This window comes from Girardinichthys multiradiatus, chromosome 10 (assembly GCF_021462225.1).
Source record: "Girardinichthys multiradiatus isolate DD_20200921_A chromosome 10, DD_fGirMul_XY1, whole genome shotgun sequence".
Taxonomy (NCBI): Eukaryota; Metazoa; Chordata; class Actinopteri; order Cyprinodontiformes; family Goodeidae; genus Girardinichthys; species Girardinichthys multiradiatus.
Window position 1 is genome coordinate 29647728 of NC_061803.1, and position 18140 is coordinate 29665867.

The window sequence follows — 18140 nt, forward strand, 5'->3', positions numbered from 1 at the left end:
CTCTGCACTAAAAGAGGATTCTGATTCCTCAAGGTCTGCACTTTGTTGGTTAGAGATAAAAACAAAACTGAAGAGAACTAAGCCATGTTCCCTCCTGCAGAGACTTTGTAGAGGAGAAACTGGGAAGTGAGTATGTGATGGGAAGATCACTGGACTTTGCTGCCTCCTTTGAAGAGTCCAGTGCAGCTACTCCTATGTTCTTCATCCTGTCTCCTGGAGTGGATCCTTTGAAGGACGTTGAGAAACATGGTAATGCTATTGCCTGAAGTAAGCCATAAAATTTCATTGTAAAGTTTGTTATGAACTAGCATATGACTAATTTATTATTTTGGATTTTTTAAAAGAACTGGGGTGGAGGCATAACGTGCCTTGCAAAAGTGTTCATGTCCCTTAAACCTTTTCAAATTTTGTCCCATTACATTTTAGGTTGTCAAAATAAAGGATAGTTTGATGTAATCAATAATAGATAAATGATTCGATAAAGATACTGATTTGCTTCACCCTCAAACTGAGCCATTTTGATCTCCCTGTGTTAACACACAACTTCGCACACACAGTCAGCCCCTCCCTTCTCTCGCAAGGGCTCACCCTAATTATAACAACGACAATACTGTCACATTCTTATATTTTTCTTTATTAGAAAGAGCACTATGTCTTCAAAAAGGTTGACGTGCTATTGAAAATTATATAAAGTCGGCCTCATGAAGACAAGGAACAAAGCTGACACGTTGGGAAGAAAGCTGTAGAGAAGTTTAATGCAAGTTCAGATGGAGCTAAGTGAAGCGACAATCTGTTAGAGGCTATGGAAGATTTGTCTTGCTGGAACGTTCAGTTTCTAGACGCCAGAGTTGGTAGAACCTTAACCAAAAATACATTTATGTATAGGTATATATATTTTCTAAATTTGTATTCGTAACAAAGTTTGACAACCATTTCTTTTTTTTCCTTCAACTTTATAATTATGCACTACTTTATAATAAACAAATAAATAAAATTCCAATAACATACACTGAAATTTGGGATTGTGACAAAATGTGGCAAAGTTTGACTTGTATGAATACTGTTCTAGAGCAATGTACTCGCACTTGTAGTTATGGAGAGCCGTTTCATTCAAAATTAAATAAATAAATAAATACTGCTATTGATAAATTATTAATAAATATTCCATGAAATAAATAAATATCCCCATGAAATAAAACAAAATGATAATGTTAAAAGAAAGTTTTATCTTGTTTTATTTAATTCATTTCAAGATTTATTTCATTTACTTAAAGATTTATTTATTTATTTCATAATGCAGTTTTATTTTGTGACACTTTATATATCTACCTTACATATTTCCGTGACTTTTACCTTTTAACCCCGTTTTTCATTTTAAGCTCTTTTTATTTCATGTTCTTATATTCAAATGAGGGGGCAGAGTTTTAACTGTGGGGCGGTCAATTCGTGGCAGTGGCCGGCAGAAGCATGCCGCTGCCTGCCAGAAGACAGCATGCCGGAGGGAGCCAGGGGATTCTGCGAGGATGCCAGAAGGTGCTAGACTGGCTGTAAAACCCTGCCACGGCGGTCGCCACTGTTTTTGTGGAAGCTGTTTGTGCAATAAGTCTTCGTCATCCTTTCAGCATGTCACACACATAGCGCTATTTATTTTCCATCCAAGTAAATACAGCCACCTTATGTTATGGGTCTAATGCTGTTTATTAAATAATAACCAATAATGACATCATCATTTGAAAGTAATTACTGACTAACAGGCAATAGTAACAATAATGACATCCTGCTTGCCGATAATCAGCATTGGCTTCCACAAAAACAGCAGCAACCGCCGTGGCAGGCTTTTACGGCCGGTCTGGCACCAGGGAGCCAGGGGATTCTGCAAGGAATCAAACAGAACAACAGTGATCCCAACACAGTCTCTGCTGTGATTTTAGCCGTCCCTGCCAATAGATTAAGCGGATTATACTAAAGGTCATAAATATATGAGGCGACACCACTGGTGTATTAGGGGCAGCAGAAAGTAAATGTCACTGGTTTTGGTTATTTTACATTCCTGTTTGAATATTGTGTATGGCAGCACGACACACCGGTTTGATTTCTTTGACCAAAAATATTCTAAAAGTGGGAGCTTTTGTACTGACCTGGAACAGGGGACCCTCACAGCCTGACATCTTTTGAATCTGTTGCCAAGCTATTCATTCTGTGGGTATTTAAAGTTAGCTCTATGAAATATTCAGGCAGCAGAGATGTTTCAGCTAACTGGAACAAAGCAATATCCACAGTGTGTCGGCATAACATGGCTTCTGTGCCAATTCAAGTGTCAGTGTGTTTGCATTTGTGCAATTCATCATCATGTGTCATATTGCTTGTATTTTGTTCAAACATTCTGCGTCTATATCTAAATTAATGTATTATTTAGACTAATTTAAACATGGCAGCTAGACGCTGTTATCCAGAGAGAGCTGTTATTTGTGAGATTTTTATTGGCCTCTCTTTTTTAGTCAGCAGCCTTGGTACTGTGTGAAATGCACCAGTCACAAGTTACCAGTCTCTGCTGCAGAAAAAGCTGAGAGGTGCAGCTGTCTGAACAAAAAAGAGGGGATTTGTTTCATTATGTGACAATTGGGTTTCTTATTCGATAGTAGGACCAAATTAGATTTTTATTAGATAGGTAATGTGATTTTCTATACTCTGCATGGGACTAATGGTACTCTGAAAAATCCACTTAGTTTTAAATTTGAGACCAAGATCACTTGAAAAGAAATGTCCTGATGCACTCAAAATTTTAAAATAAGACTGGCTTACTGACCAAATGCACTTTGTGATGCAGCTGGATGTTAGAACTCACATTGAAATTATTTTAGGTGGTTATCTGTGAGAAGCTTATATCAGCAGTTATCATGGTACCTAATGTAGATATCTGCTCCATGTCTTCATTTCTATAAATACATTTTAGTTTTTTTTTTTTTGTCCAGATGCTGAACCTAACAGCTTTTCAGATTGGCAGAAAAGTAAAATTTCATCATCTTAAAAAAGAACAAACACCTGAAAAATCCCTGTGAAGATTATATCAAACTTTTAAACCAGTTACATTTGCATTAGACATTTATTTACAGTTATTCATCTTGTTTTATTTTTCAGTAAATTCTTTAAACGAGCAAAAAAAAAAAATGTTCATGTTGTATTAGAGAAAATGTGCCCAATCTTTACAAGGTATCTACAAATGCAGATGTATTTTATTGTCTCAGCATTTCACTGGAATTTAACTGGAACTTTCACTTTAAAGCCTTGACCATGTTCCTTTTTGTTGCTGTGCTTGGGATCATTGTCAAGTTGCATGACCAAATTTACACCAATTTTGAAGTTTTAGACAGATGGGCCTTGCATTGGACTTACTACAGGGTGCCCAGATCCCAAAGCTTTAAATCAAGCTCCAATCATCATGCCTTCCCTACTGTGTCTGACAGTTGTGGAGAGGTACTCGCAGTGATTGATTTTTACACAATGCGTAGCTCTGCCATAGGGTCAGGCAAGTATGGAATGTAAGACAACCCTCCCACTAAAGTAATCATCTCCAACTGGTCCCATTGTGCACTCCAGTAGCCTCGTCTTGAGAAATGTTTGCTGCAGTCAACAGATGGTAAGAAACTAACTATGTTCAGAAGTAGTAAGGACACTGCAAGAGTTTTAATAGTAGGTATGTATATGTTTGAATAATGCCATCTCTGTAACACACCTTTAAGTCATTAAGCTTGCTGAGGCTTAACACAAAGTTGATCAATTCAGTTTAACTTGCTGTGTGTAAATAACATGAAGTGTATCTATTATAATCCAGGGAAGAAGATGGACTACACATTTGACAACAACAACTTGCACAATGTGTCTCTGGGTCAAGGCCAAGAGGTTATCGCTGAACAAGCCCTCGATCTGGCCGCTAGGAAAGGCCATTGGGTCATCTTGCAGGTGCAGCATACACTCACAAAGTCCATCCAGCCGCAACACATTGAATTTAGTTATTCAAAGGTTCACAATGATGCTTTCCATACCAATCTGTTTTATTTCTGATTGATTGAATAAGATCCAATTTCAAAATCAGATTGTGAAGTCGTTTAAAAAATACATGCTGAAGTACTGCAGTCACAGAAAAAGGAATAAAAACACAAAGGGAAAACTTGAAAACCTAAAAAAAACTTTTCCAAATGTCTGTAGGGGACAGTCAGATCAAGGACTCAGAAGCTGCTTAACAAGGTGTTACCTTTATATGTATTTGTTATGAATTAGGTCCATCATCACTGTTTTAATTGCATGCTCGTATGGATGTCTGCTTTCCTCCTTGGTTTGCCTGGATAAAAAGAATACAATTTTCTGCAGAACTATATCTGCAGCCGCTGTGTCTGTTCTTCTCTTATCTGGAGGGCAAGGGGGGCTTTTGCATTTTAAGTGGAAACCTTGGCAGAATTCTAAATGGGATGTATTGACAGAAATGAACGGCAGACCAGGCGCAGTGGGACACTCCATTTTTTTTTTTATTCATACAGCTGTTACAAACAAACACAAAAAAGATACAGTGTTGTGATGGCATCACTCTCTTCTAGAGACCCTGCATAGCACAGACACAAAGTTGCATAATTACCTTAGCATAAGAATGCCGATTGATTAGGATTAAAAAGGCCTTCTCCCCCTAGCAACAAACCTCCTACTCACTTTTTCATTGACTTACTTTGGTTATGCCTGCCAAAAGCCACCCCCATGGCATTGAGCGAAGGGAAGAAGAAATAAAGAGGATAGGGAGGAGTCATGTTGCCATTTAATTCCTGTTTTCACTAACAATATTTTCTCCATCTTTTTCTGCCTCTCACCAACTTGTTGTGCCATGCTACTTTTCCTGTTTTGTAATATGTATGTATCAACTTGCATCCTCTGCCTTTCCCACACTCCTCTGGTCTCACCGTCCACATTTTCTCCCCTGCTATATCAGTGGAAAGCAAGGTCAATGGCAGGTTCCCCCTTACTTGACAGGTAATTATATGTCTGAACAGCAGCTTCTGCTCAGATGGGGCTGAGAGAGGGAGATGCAGAAACTTTGAAGCAGCCCAGAAAGGTGGTGGGGGCAGATTGAGAGGCAATCAATCGAGCAGATTGGAGCTGAATATCCCACATTGGCCAAGCAGTCAAGATAGAGTGGGCTCGACTTGGCATCCTCTTTGCACATTTACTGCTAAAGCCTGGCCATTTGAGGGAAAATGCCTCACACCAGTATCCTGCCTTCATTTTTTTTTTTTTTATTGCAAGAGCCAGGTACGGTTGATTGTATTTAGAAACATAAATGTTTCAGAAAGACTAAATTGCTCAGACTTGTTTGAGCCATTAATATGGAGCAGACTAATCTGCCTTTGCATCTGCTGACGCTGTCCCATGACGGCTCCCAGAAACCCCGCTTCCAACGTCATTCAGTGTGACAAAAATAGTCTTGCATGAAAAAAAAAACCTGAAGAAAACCACTACCAAAATAAACAAACAAAATAACTTTTTGTAAAATAAGAATTGTCAAGAGCTCTGTGTTCCGTATGTGTAGACAAAACATGCAAGGGCAACAATGTAGAGGCCAACATTGCACATATCCACTTGCTTATTTTTAGGAACCACAGCAAAATTAAGTATTATAATTCTTTGGCAACACTTTATCTAAAACACACAAGCTTTATGATTAAAATCATATATAGGTATCTGTCTGGACACACAGCTATATTGTTTAATACATTTATGTCTTGGAGAAAGTTTTAAAGCTGTGCAGTTTGCAGAAATGTTAGATAATTTGGCTACAGTTCAAGTTAATTATCTGCAGATATGACGTGTAGAAAAAGGTATTCTCCTGCTGCCTTATAAATCTAGCACTTTGCTTTGAACAACATAACAGTTAATAGCTTGCTTTTCAGCTGCTCTCTGCACCACTGTACAGAGTCAGCTTGAAATATCTAAACCCACAACAGAGCAGGTAACATGACAAAGACAAACAGGTAGCTGAAGCAGCCAATACAAGTTCTTTAATGCCTACATCATGCATTCATGTCTGGCTCACTATCCACTTGGCCACTTGTGTGACATACACTATATTGCCAAACGTATCGCTCACCCAACCAAATAATTGGAATCAGGTGTTCCAATCGCTTCCATTACCACAGGTGAATTGCAGCGTAGTACTGTGATACGATACCACCTATGCAACAAGTCCAGTCGTGAAATTTCCTCACTCCTAAACAGGGCTGCTGTCATTTGAATACTTTTGAACACAACCTTTTTTTGTGAAGAAACAAAGTTACACTATCTTTTTCTACAATTGTATCAACATAATTTTGCTGTCATTTTTTTTACTATTTTGGGGCATTTTGGAAGAGGGAATTTTTTTGGAGGGGACAAAAAACATGTTGTCATAACGAAACAAAAGTAAAGGTTCAGTTTTATGCTTTTTTTGTTTTTTTATTTATCCTGTTTAGGTTGATGTGGGGTGGGTGTTTTGTCCATAAAAGATAAGGGTAAAGTTGGGGTCAGTTGGTTAATTAAATATCTTTTAAATAATTTAATAAAACAAATGAAGCATGCACACACTCCTAGGGGTAGGTAGAGTGGCCTATTATCCTAACTTGACTGTGGGGGTAGCACCCGGAGAGAACCCACGCATTTACAGGGAGAACTTTTAAACTCTATACAGAAAGAGCCCAGCTGGGTTCCAGATCTAGGACTTTATAGCTATGAGGCAACAGAGCTAAGAACAAGGAACAGACTAGGGAGAAAAAGTGGCCTGGGAGTTCCTAACAAACTGGCCGACTTTCAGCTGCTGGGTTGAAAATTTAATGAAAACAAATCTGGCAATAAGTCTATACACATACAGTGCCTTGCGAAAGTACTAGGGCCCTCTTGAACTGGTCAACCTCTTGCCACATTTCAGACTTCAAACATAAAGATATAAAATTCGAATTTTTGGTGTAGAATCAACAACAAGTGGGACACAATCGTGAAGGTGAATGAAATTTATTGGATGTGTCAAACTTGTTTAACAAATAAAAAACTGAAAAGTGGGGCGTGCAATATTATTCGGCCCCTTTACTTTCAGTGCAGCAAACTCCCTCCAGAAGTTCAGTGAGGATCTCTGAATGATCCAATGTTGTCCCAAATAACTGATGATGATAAATAGAATCCACCTGTGTGTAATCAAGTCTCCGTATAAATGCACCTGCTCTGTGATAGTCTCAGGGTTCTGTTCAAAGTGCAGAGAGCATCATGAAGACCAAGGAACACACCAGGCAGGTCCGAGATACTGTTGTGGAGAAGTCTAAAGCCGGATTTGGATACAAAAAGATTTCCCAAGCTTTAAACATCCCAAGGAGCACTGTGAAAGCAATCATATTGAAATGGAAGGAGTATCAGACCACTGCAAATCTACCAAGACCCGGCCGTCCCTCTAAACTTTCATCTCGAACAAGGAGAAGACTGATCAGAGATGCAGCCAAGAGGCCCATGATCACTCTGGATGAACTGCAGAGATCTACAGCTGAGGTGGGAGAGTCTGCCCATAGGACAACAATTAGTTGTACACTGCACAAATCTGGCCTTTATGGAAGAGTGGCAAGAAGAAAGCCATTTCTCAAAGATATCCATAAAACGTCTAGTTTAAAGTTTGCCACAAGCCACCTGAGAGACACACCAAACATGTGGAAGAAGGTGCTCTGGTCAGATAAAGCCAAAATCGAACTGTTTGGCCACAATGCAAAACGATGTTTGGTGTAAAAGCAACACAGCTCATCACCCTGAACACACCATCCCCACTGTCAAACATGGTGGTGGCAGCATCATGGTTTGGGCCTGCTTTTCGTCAGCAGGGACAGGGAAGATGGTCAAAATTGATGGGAAGATGGATGGGGCCAAATACAGGACCATTCTGGAAGAAAACCTGTTGGAGTCTGCAAGAGACCTGAGACTGGGACGGAGATTTATCTTCCAACAAGACAATGATCCAAAACATAAAGCCAAATCTACAATAGAATGAATGGTTCACAAATAAACGTATCCAGGTGTTGGATTGGCCAAGTCAAAGTCCAGACCTGAATCCAATCGAGAATCTGTGGAAAGAGCTGAAGACTGCTGTTCACGAACGCTCTCCATCCAACCTCACTGAGCTCGAGCTGTTTTGCAAGGAAGAATGGGCAAGAATTTCAGTCTCTCAATGTGCAAAACTGATGGAGACATAAGCCAAGTGACTTGCAGCTGTAATTGCAGCAAAGGGGGGCGCTACAAAGTATTAACGCAAAGGGGCCGAATAATATTGCACTCCCCACTTTTCAGTTTTTTATTTGTTAAAAAAGTTTGACACATCCAATAAATTTAATTCCACTTCACGATTGTGTCCCACTTGTTGATTCTTCACAAAAAATTAGAATTTTATATTTTTATGTTTGAAGCCTGAAATGTGGCAAGAGGTTGACCAGTTCAAGGGGGCCGAATACTTTCGCAAGGCACTGTATATTTACGGTGCCAATTGACAATTTTATTCTCAGATGGCCAATACAGTTTATAGCAACAATCTATATGTATGCATATTTAGCCTATAAGGTAAACTATAATAAAGCCACATAATTTCTTGCCTTTTAACAAAATAACCACATTTAAAAACTTTAACCTGACAAAATAGAGGGGAAGACAAACTAGGAAACTACTGTATTTGCAAACCTGCATTTTTCACTGTATGAGTAACCTCTGCAGCAACTGATTCTTTTCTGCTACACCATCTGAAATCTTATCACTCTCCAGCATCTTTAGTACATCTGGCTTTCACAGGTGGAAAGAGTACAACAATTATGTCCTCATGTAAAAGTACACTCACTGTGATAAAATTGTACTTAAATACAAGTAAAGTTACCAGGGCTAAAGTTTACTCTAAAACAAGTAAAAAGTACCTCATTAAAATTTTACTTAAGTAAAAGCTTCTTTCTAAGTTTTTTATGAGCAGAAGAAAGTCCCTCTCATGTATTTCATTAACAAAAATGAAGATATTGGTTTCAGACTGTTTTTAATTTGAGGAAGATATTTATAAATACAAATGCAACAAAAATAAAACATGTCAACATCATACATTATCAATATTTGGGAGGTATTATGTGTAAACATAAATTCCCAAATTTCTTCTGTTAGCTGCCGTGCTGCTGATCTGCAGCTGATCGTCTCCCTCATCTCAGCATCCTTGTCACACCAAATCCTCTGCATCCTTCACTACATCTATGAAAATTCTCTGTGGTTCTGATCTTCATCCTATCCTTTGTCCAATATATCTACTATCCTTCATAGGTAATAGTTTTAAATAACTGACTTCAAACTGAGAATCTGATCCTCTGTTTTCAGCTTTAGTCAGTACAAATTATAATTTCAAGTGCCAAGATGTGCATATGGTTAGCTCAAATAGGTAACAACCTCATAAAAAATGAAAACATTAGCAGGTCATGCACCACTATCTGACACAAATGAGCATGGTCTGTCACTAAACTCTAAAACCTTGTTTTACTCACCTCCAACAGCTTGCCTTGGTTCTATGCTGATTTTTAAAATACAAATAGCATTTTTTAATAGCAAATCTCTTTAAGCAAACTAAGTTTTCACTGTATAATAAAGTTGTTCTTTATTGTTCCTATAGTAAACTGGCCTCTGAAGTATGGCCAGGACTATTCTTCTTTTTCTTGGAGGTCAACTACAGTTGTACTTGATGGGTTTTTATGGTGCCTCTAGGGTCTGATTGATGTGCCTCCATGTTGAGATCAAATTACTAACCTAGCCATGGATTTTTATTTTTACTCGGTAATGGATGGGATTTCAAATATAACAGTAAAATACTTGTCAAAACATATACAAGAAGTAAAAGTTCAGCTTCTGTAAACTTCTTAAAAAGCTCATGTACAGTAAAATTGTACTTAATTACAGTAATGCAAGTAAATGCAAGCAAGTTACTTTCCACCACTGCTGGCTTTAGTGGATCTTTAGTAAAAGTCAGAAATGTTTTTAATTTTTTGCTGGATTTTCCCAGAGGGCTTTTTTTTTTGTCTCTCAGCTTTTCACCACCACCTTTACTTTTTCTAGGTAGCCTTCGCTGCTGCATCTTCATGGCTAATGTGGGCTTATTTAATGTTGCTTATGGCGTCAGTGATTGACAGGTAGGGTTCCGTGGAGGAATGCCATAATGAGCTAGAGCCACAACATTGCACATCTCTCTGGATGCGAGAAACATGCAGGGAGATTTAATTTATGTGGCACTAGTAGGGACAAGAATTTTCTGATTTGTGGTTTTCGCAGCCATGTGCTAAACAGAACTACTTGACTGGAGGGAGGAGAGGAAGAAAAGGCAGCTTTTGTGGCATCATTGGGCAGCAGTAGCTTGTGCAGAGAATATCATTTCTCTGTGTCTGTCCGCCCTCTTTACTGCTTAAGATACTCTTAGGCTCACTGAAAGTCCTCCTCACTACTAATACTACATTTGTTCACTTCAGGAGCTCTCTTAAGGCCTGAGGTGCTTCATGAATAACTTTTATCTTACAGAGGTAAAATTCTGAGACAAATCGTTCAATTCGAGAAATTATAAAATATTTCTTAAAATTATATCTCTAGGTGTTACTTTAGTCTTAGGATTCTTTGTGAATATGGGCCCAGTTTTCCACACATCAGATATGTGTAAACATGGTCTGAGAACTGTCTGAGTCTGACAACATGGTTTGACAGCAAATGACTGATGACAGACGGTACAACTGGATTCTACATCTTAATGGAATGTCTATGGTTGCACTCAAAGAATACGTTAAATTTATTTTGCATTTTTCTCTTTTGCTCTTTTGCATAGTTGACCTCTTTTACAGAGGTTAACAACACAACTGTTAAGAAGAGAGGTGGTTCTGTCGTATGGTTCTGCAAACGATGGGACTGAGTTCCAAGACAGCAAGTGAAGCCACCGTACATCCTTCACAAGAGATAGCTCTGTATGTCTTGCAAACTGTGTTGATACCACATGGGTTTAACCAGTTTAAAACAGGTTGTTATGATTCTGGCCCGTCTGCCTGCTCTGCTCTCATGCAATCAACTCATCGGCTTCACCTGTCTGCTGCTGTGCTGGAGCGCAATAAACCTCATGCCACAAACCTGTGGATGTGCAGTTATATACAGCCCTCTGACAGGCAGACGGTGCCAGATTTTCTAAAACATTTTGTGAGTAGTTATCCAGCGTTTCTTCCTGCCTGATCTCTATGTTTGATCTTACCTTGCCTCACGGATTTTGCCTTTCTGCCTTTCTTCCCCATAAACTGTCTGGATCACTTCCTCTTCTGGATTATGAACCTCATTCCCAGACTGAGAAGGGTGGTGGCTTTATCTAAGTCTATTCAAGTTCTGAGTTTTATTCAGTCACTAACTCGCCTCTCTGTTCTTAGTGGTTCGTGGAAGCTGACTGTTGGTGACCTGAGTGCGGATCCTGCCTTACTGAATAAACCTTTTAACCTTTTTACATTGTCTGGCTGAAATTTGGGTCCTCTAGTCCGTGGTCGAAATAGAAAAATCTGGCCAATAATGGACCCATCGCCAGAACAGTGGCGCGCTAGTGTAGACCACTCCATTGTCTGTCTTGATCCCGGCATGAGCGGAGATCATCTCCATGCTACGCACCATGACTCCTGCCTCTACTCTAGCGCCCTCACACCCAGCCTCCGTTAGTGTTCCTGCCCTGCCTGTCATGGTTAGAGAACCCAGACTGACTCCTCCAGAGATATTTAAAGGAGACCCTGACCAGTGCCATGCTTTGGTTACCTGAGTGGTGATTCTGCCTTACTGAATATGTTGTGATTCTGGCACGTCTGCTCTACCCTGTCTCGCTGGCTGCAATCAGCAGATTAGATGCACCTGGTGGCTGCTGCAGTGTAGTGCAATCTGTGGAATGCCAAGCACCTGTGTCTTCCCTGATATATACTGACTCTGACAAGCAGATGGTGCCAGATTTTTGAAAGCCATTCGTGTGAGTAGATATCCAGCGTTCCTTCCTGTCTGATCATTGTTCTTGACCTTGCCTTGCCTTTTGGATTTATGCCTCTGCCTGCTCCCTGTCGGACTATTTGGATTTTGGTTGTCGACCTTGTTTCCTGCATCTGGTTTATGCCTCTGCTTGCCCCTTGCCTGACTCCTCTTGTTCCGATCGTTGACCCTGTTTCTGTCCTTGGATTATTGAGCCAGCCTAGCCCTTGGATTATTCAGCCTGGAGTCACTTCTTACCTGTGCTGTGGAGATCACCGCCTGCTGCCCACTGAGGTTTCCCCTCTGGGTTTCAAGTTCCACTCAAGACAAAAGCAGGTTAGTGGCTTTTCTGATCCCTGCAAAATCTGGAGAGACTACAAGTCACTAATCCCTCTTTCGGCCTCAGTGATTCCTGGAAGCTGTGAGGAGTGTTACCTGTGTGACGTTTTCCTGTGGCTGAATAAACCTTTTAAACTTTCAGTACTGTGTCTGGCTGAATCTTGGGTCCACCTTTTTCTGATTCATAGCAGAAACATCTGGCCAAAAATGGACCCATCGCCAGCACAACAGTGGCGTACCCACGTTGATGAGACCCTTTCCTGGTTGGGTTCCGGCATGGAGGAAATAATTTTCACATTACGTTCTGGCAATCTTGTCTTCGAGCCGCCACCGTCACAAAGAAACCACGCCCAAGTAACACGGACAACAGCAGAGGTAAGGGAGCCACGCCTCTCTACACCTGAGATGTTCAGGGGAGACTCAGACCAATGTCGAGCTTTTCTAACTCAGTGTGAAATTCATTTTGAGCTTCAGCCGTCATCCTTTCCAACTGAACATTCCAAGGTGGCGTTTGTTATATCTATGCTGGCAGGAAAGGCAAATCAGTGGGGAACTGCTGAATGGCATAACAGGTCTGCATCTTGTAATCTTTATGAAACTTTTTCCAAGGAACTCATTCGAGTTTTTGATCCGGTCATTCCAAGTCGTGAGGCTGCAAAAGGATTATTGTCCCTCAAACAGGGTGATCAGCCTGTCTCGACCTATATAATTGACTTTCATTTGTTGGCTGCAGAGAGCCGTTGGAATGAGGCAGCACAAATGGATGCATTCATGAAAGGATTAAACGAAGACATCAAGGATGAGCTAGCGACCCGTTACTATCCTTCTTCCCTGAAACAACTCGAGGATTTGGCTGCTCGCATTGATATTCGGCTGGCAGAGAGAAGGAAGGAGAAGCGCCATGAGAAGGGTCGCTCATCATTAACTCAGGTTTCTGCACCTCGGTATGAGAGAAGGAGTCGGTCACCTCTCACTGAGGAAAATGATAATTGTGAGCCCATGCAATTGGGCAGAACCAAGATTACCCCTGAGGAGAAAGATCGTCGGAAAAGATTCAAGCTCTGTTTTTATTGTGGAGAGAAGGGTCATTTAGCACTCAGGTGTCCACTAAAAGGACAGGCTCAGGAGAGGAAGGGAGGTCTCTACTGAGCCGAAGTCAACTATCTGCCTCCTCCTTCTTGTTTTCTGCCCATTTTCAAACCTCTTCTTTGTCTCTCTAGGGGGCCGTGTTTATTGATTCAGGAGCAGATACTGAATTAATGGACGAAACATTTGGAAATAAGAACGGCATAAAACGTATTCCGTCAGCTGACACAAGAAATGTGCTAGCTTTGGATGGTCATAGTATGAACAATTCACATCTCAGGACGGAAGAGATTACTTTAACAGTTGGAGGTAATCATCAAGAAAAAGTAACTTTCATGATCATTAATTCACCTGAACTTCCTGTAGTCCTAAGGACCTCCTGGTTGCAGAAACACAACCCTCACATCGACTGGAAGAAAAAAGGAGTTCTGGGTTGGTTTGAGTCATGTTCCGCTGACTGTCTTTTGTCTGCTGCTACGGAGCTCAGTGTGGAGAATGAGGTTGAGGAGACCTATCCGGATTTATCCAAGATACCGCAAGAATACCATGATTTAAAGGAGGTTTTTAATCAAATCAAGGCCACAGCTCTGCCACCCCATAGACCTTATGATTGTGCTATTGGTTTGCTTCCTGGCACATCACCCCCTAAAGGCAGAACCTATTCATTGTCTGGTCCAGAGCACAGGGCCATGAAGAGTTATGTTGATGAGGCTTTAAAGGCAGGGCACATTCAACCCTCTTCCTCTCCTGCAGGCGCTGGTTTCTTTTTTGTTGGGAAGAAGGATGGTTCATTGAAACCATTCATTGATTATAGAGGCCTTAATGAGATAACAGTTAAAAATAGATATCCCTTACCACTCATGAACACAGCTTTTGATCAGATCCAGGGAGCCAAGATTTTTTCTAAGCTGGATCTAAGGAATGCATATCATCTGGTCCGAATCAGAGAAGGAGATGAGTGGAAAACGGCTTTCAACACGCCTACGGGCCATTATGAATACGAGGTCATGCCATTTGGACTTACTAACGCTCCTGCAGTTTTTCAGTCATTGGTCAATGACGTTCTAAGAGACATGGTGGGTCAATTCGTATTTGTTTATCTTGATGACATACTGATTTATTCTCAAGATCTGGAAACCCACAGAAAACATGTCAGAGCTGTTCTCCTGCGTCTTCTCCAAAACCAGTTGTTCGTCAAGGCAGAGAAATGTGAGTTCCACATAACTACCACTTCCTTTTTGGGCTTAATCGTTTCCCCAGATCAAGTGCTTGTCGACCCCTCCAAAGTTAAGGCCGTTTTGGAATGGCCAGTTCCAACTGATCGCAAGCAGCTTCAAAGATTTCTGGGCTTCGCAAACTTCTATAGGAGGTTTATTAGAAATTACAGCCTGGTTGCTACTCCCCTAAATGCTCTTACCTCTTCCAAGCTGAAATTTGTGTGGAATAAGGATGCAGAGAAGGTCTTCAATAGGTTAAAGGAACTCTTCACATCAGCTCCAGTGTTACGGTCTCCTGACCCAGAGAGACAGTTTATCGTGGAGGTGGATAACTCAAGCAGTGGGGTCGGAGCTGTATTAAGCCAAAGAGGTGAGGATGATTGTGTTCACCCATGTGCCTTCTTTTCAAGGACTCTGTCACAGGCTGAGCGGAATTACGACGTGGGAGACAGAGAGTTATTGGCTGTCAGGGTGGCATTGACAGAGTGGAGACATTGGCTGGAGGGGACTAAGGAGCCGTTTATGGTGTGGACTGACCATAAGAACTTGGAGTACCTGAAATCAGCAAAACGGCTAAACCCCAGACAGGCTAGGTGGGCTTTGTTTTTTGGTCGTTTTAATTTCTCCCTATCTTACAGGCCAGGGAGTAAAAATGGCAAACCTGATGCCCTATCCCGGATTCAAGAGCCTGAAGAATCTCAGTCTGCGGGTGAAGAGGAGTTTATCCTTCCTGAAACCATCAGGTTGTCTGTGTCCTGAGTGGAGGTGGAAAGGGAGGTCCAGGAAGCCATTAGAGATCTGCCTATCCCACCATCATGCCCACCGGACCGCTGTTTTGTTCCTGAACGCCTTGTGCCTAAGGTACTGGAGTCTTGTTATTGCTCTCGTTTAGTTTGTCATCCAGGAATCAGCAGAACCATTCAGACAGTACGAACTCAGTTTTGGCGGCCATCGCTGGTCAAGGATGTCAAAGACTTTGTTGCTGGATGCACTCAATGTTGTTCGAGCAAAGCCTACTCGTCGCCCCCCTGCGGGATTGTTGCACCCTTTGCCAATTCCCCCTCGCCCATGGTCACATAATGCAATGGATTTTGTGACAGGTCTACCGGTTTCTAATGGTCACTCTGTACTACTAACCATAATTGACAGATTTTCAAAAATGGTTCATCTGGTGCCCTTGGAGAAGCTTCCATCTGCTAAGGAGATATTGACCCGATAACATTTCAGGCTCCATGGAATTCCAAATGACATTGTTTCCGATAGAGGACCCCAATTTGTGTCACGTTTCTGGAAGGAGTTTTGTTCGTTGTTGGGAATTTCTGTTAGTCTTTCCTCAGGGTTTCATCCTCAGTCTGATGGCCAAACCGAGAGAGCCAACCAAGAAGCTGAAACCAAACTTCGTATCTTATGTGAGTCTGACGCGACCAAGTGGTCACAAAATTTGCCCTGGGTTGAATACGCCATGAACTCTATGCAATCAAGTGCCACTGGTTTGTCCCCTTTTCATGTTGTGTTTGGTTTCCAGCCTCCCATGTTTTCAGTTCAGGAGAGAGAAGCTAATGTTCCGTCCGCCCAAGCGGCTGCCCTAAGGTGCCAAAGAATATGGAGAAAGGCCAGGAGATCGATGATCAGAATGTCACTGGTTCAGTCAAGAACGGCCAACCGGAGATGGATCCCTGCCCCTAAGTACCAGGTGGGGCAGAAAGTTTGGCTCTCCGCCAAGGACCTCCCATTAAGGGTAGAATCCCAGAAATTGGCTCCCCGATTTTTTGGACCTTTCCCAATCTCTAAGATCATCAACCCTGTCGCTGTATGACTGAGATTACCCAACTCCATGAGGATTCACCCCACGTTCCACGTTTCTCAGGTCAAGCTCTTCGTGGAGCCCCGACTTGGGGTTTTTATTTCCATCAAACCTTTTTAGATTTCTTCATGGGCAATCGAACCATTGAGGTAGGGCATCGTGGGTTACCGTTTCCCCAGAAGAAACATGGTTATTTACATATTAACAATACCTCCTTTCACTTAGGAGGATTTTCATTGTATTTCTGTATGTCCTGCATTTATACACTTAACATGAATAATGATTGATGGACAACATTTTGCATTTTTCACCATTCAAATCCATCCCTGCACACATAACTGTTTCCTCCACATTTGTGAATTTATTCTCACCCCTCTGAGCTGTTTGTGCCTGCAGTGTGTCGGCGGTGCTGTTTGTCCCTCAGCTCTGTTTGTTGCTTTCCTACGTCAGTCTGCAGGGCCGCCTCCTCAGTACTGAAGCCCAGCTGTGCAGCTGTCCTCATCAGCGTCACTCCCTGACCAATGTGTTTCTGCCTGTGCGAAGGAGAAATATTGTGTGCATTTACCTGCATGTGTTGCTGTTTGCTCAAAGAAGATGCTTATGGTGCAGTTGAACAAGCCATTGTGTCTTGCCTCAGGTTGCATATGATAGTAATGAATCAAAGACCTTGCCGATGGTATGTTCTAATGGGTTTTAAATTCAACTTCTATATTATTATGTAAATAGAGGACTCCTTGATGTATTATCAACGCAGCCATTGCAGAGGCTGGGAGGCCCTTATCAGGAAGACACTGAGAAAAGAAAAAAAAAAAACATGGCACCTGAAAGTTAATTAAAAAGCTGTAAAAAAAAAAAAGCAGCTCTCAGCTGTCATGTTTGTTTGTCTATTGGCCTGCTGGTTTGTCTCTTTCTCCATTCCTCCCGTCTTCTCTCCCTGCAGCCATACGATGAATGCTTTCATTACAGTGACAAGTTCTCAGGCAGTCTCTCACTTCTACTGTTGGCTCACTTTATTGCCAAACTATTTACATGCAAAGAGGAAGAGTTGTACTCTGGCTTGATGAAAAAGCGCTTGGATTTAGCCTTTTAATTTGTATACCATTCATTACTCTCTAAGGCACCAAGAGGAGAACTAACATACGTCCTTCTCAGTTCCCAACTTTTCCTGAACTTTTTAGTCAGTGGATTAAATTTACTTTTTCTTTTCTGGGTCCCGCAAAAATAATGACCTACCCCCCGTTGTTCTCTGTCATTTGTTAAAGAGTTCTTATTCCAGCCATCATAAAGAAGATAAGAGTAAAGGGAAATGAGAAAGTAAAGCGGCTTATGAATCAATGATTACTGTCATTGGTGCTGTAATACAATTTAGGGAGTGGGCAGTGCTGCGTGGTGAGATGTGAGGGGCTGGGCTCACTCCTTATCAGTCATTGGATATCCTGTTCATGTCAGGATGGTTGAGTTGGAAAATTAAGCTCATCCATGCTTGTGTGATAGCTCCACAACTCTTGCTGCAAACAGATGAATATCTATAAAAGTCTAACAGCGGAGAATGGTCACTTCATGCTGTCAACCTAAAAAAGCCTTTCAAGTGATATGTTCCATTTAATTTAGTGCCACATCAAAGTCACAGACAAGAACAGGAGATGTTTAGCATTTTAATAGCT

The 18140-nt window shown here is 41.3% G+C and overlaps 1 protein-coding gene across 1 annotated transcript in view; it reads left to right on the plus strand.

Annotated features, from left to right (window-relative positions):
• Positions 1–18140, plus strand: part of dnah9 (dynein, axonemal, heavy chain 9) — a 274955-nt gene that overhangs the window by 219785 nt on the left and 37030 nt on the right. The window contains exons 69-70 of the mRNA XM_047377712.1: positions 101–249; positions 3833–3960. Coding sequence (XP_047233668.1) covers positions 101–249; positions 3833–3960 — 277 coding nt within the window. The remainder of the gene's footprint in view (positions 1–100; positions 250–3832; positions 3961–18140) is intronic.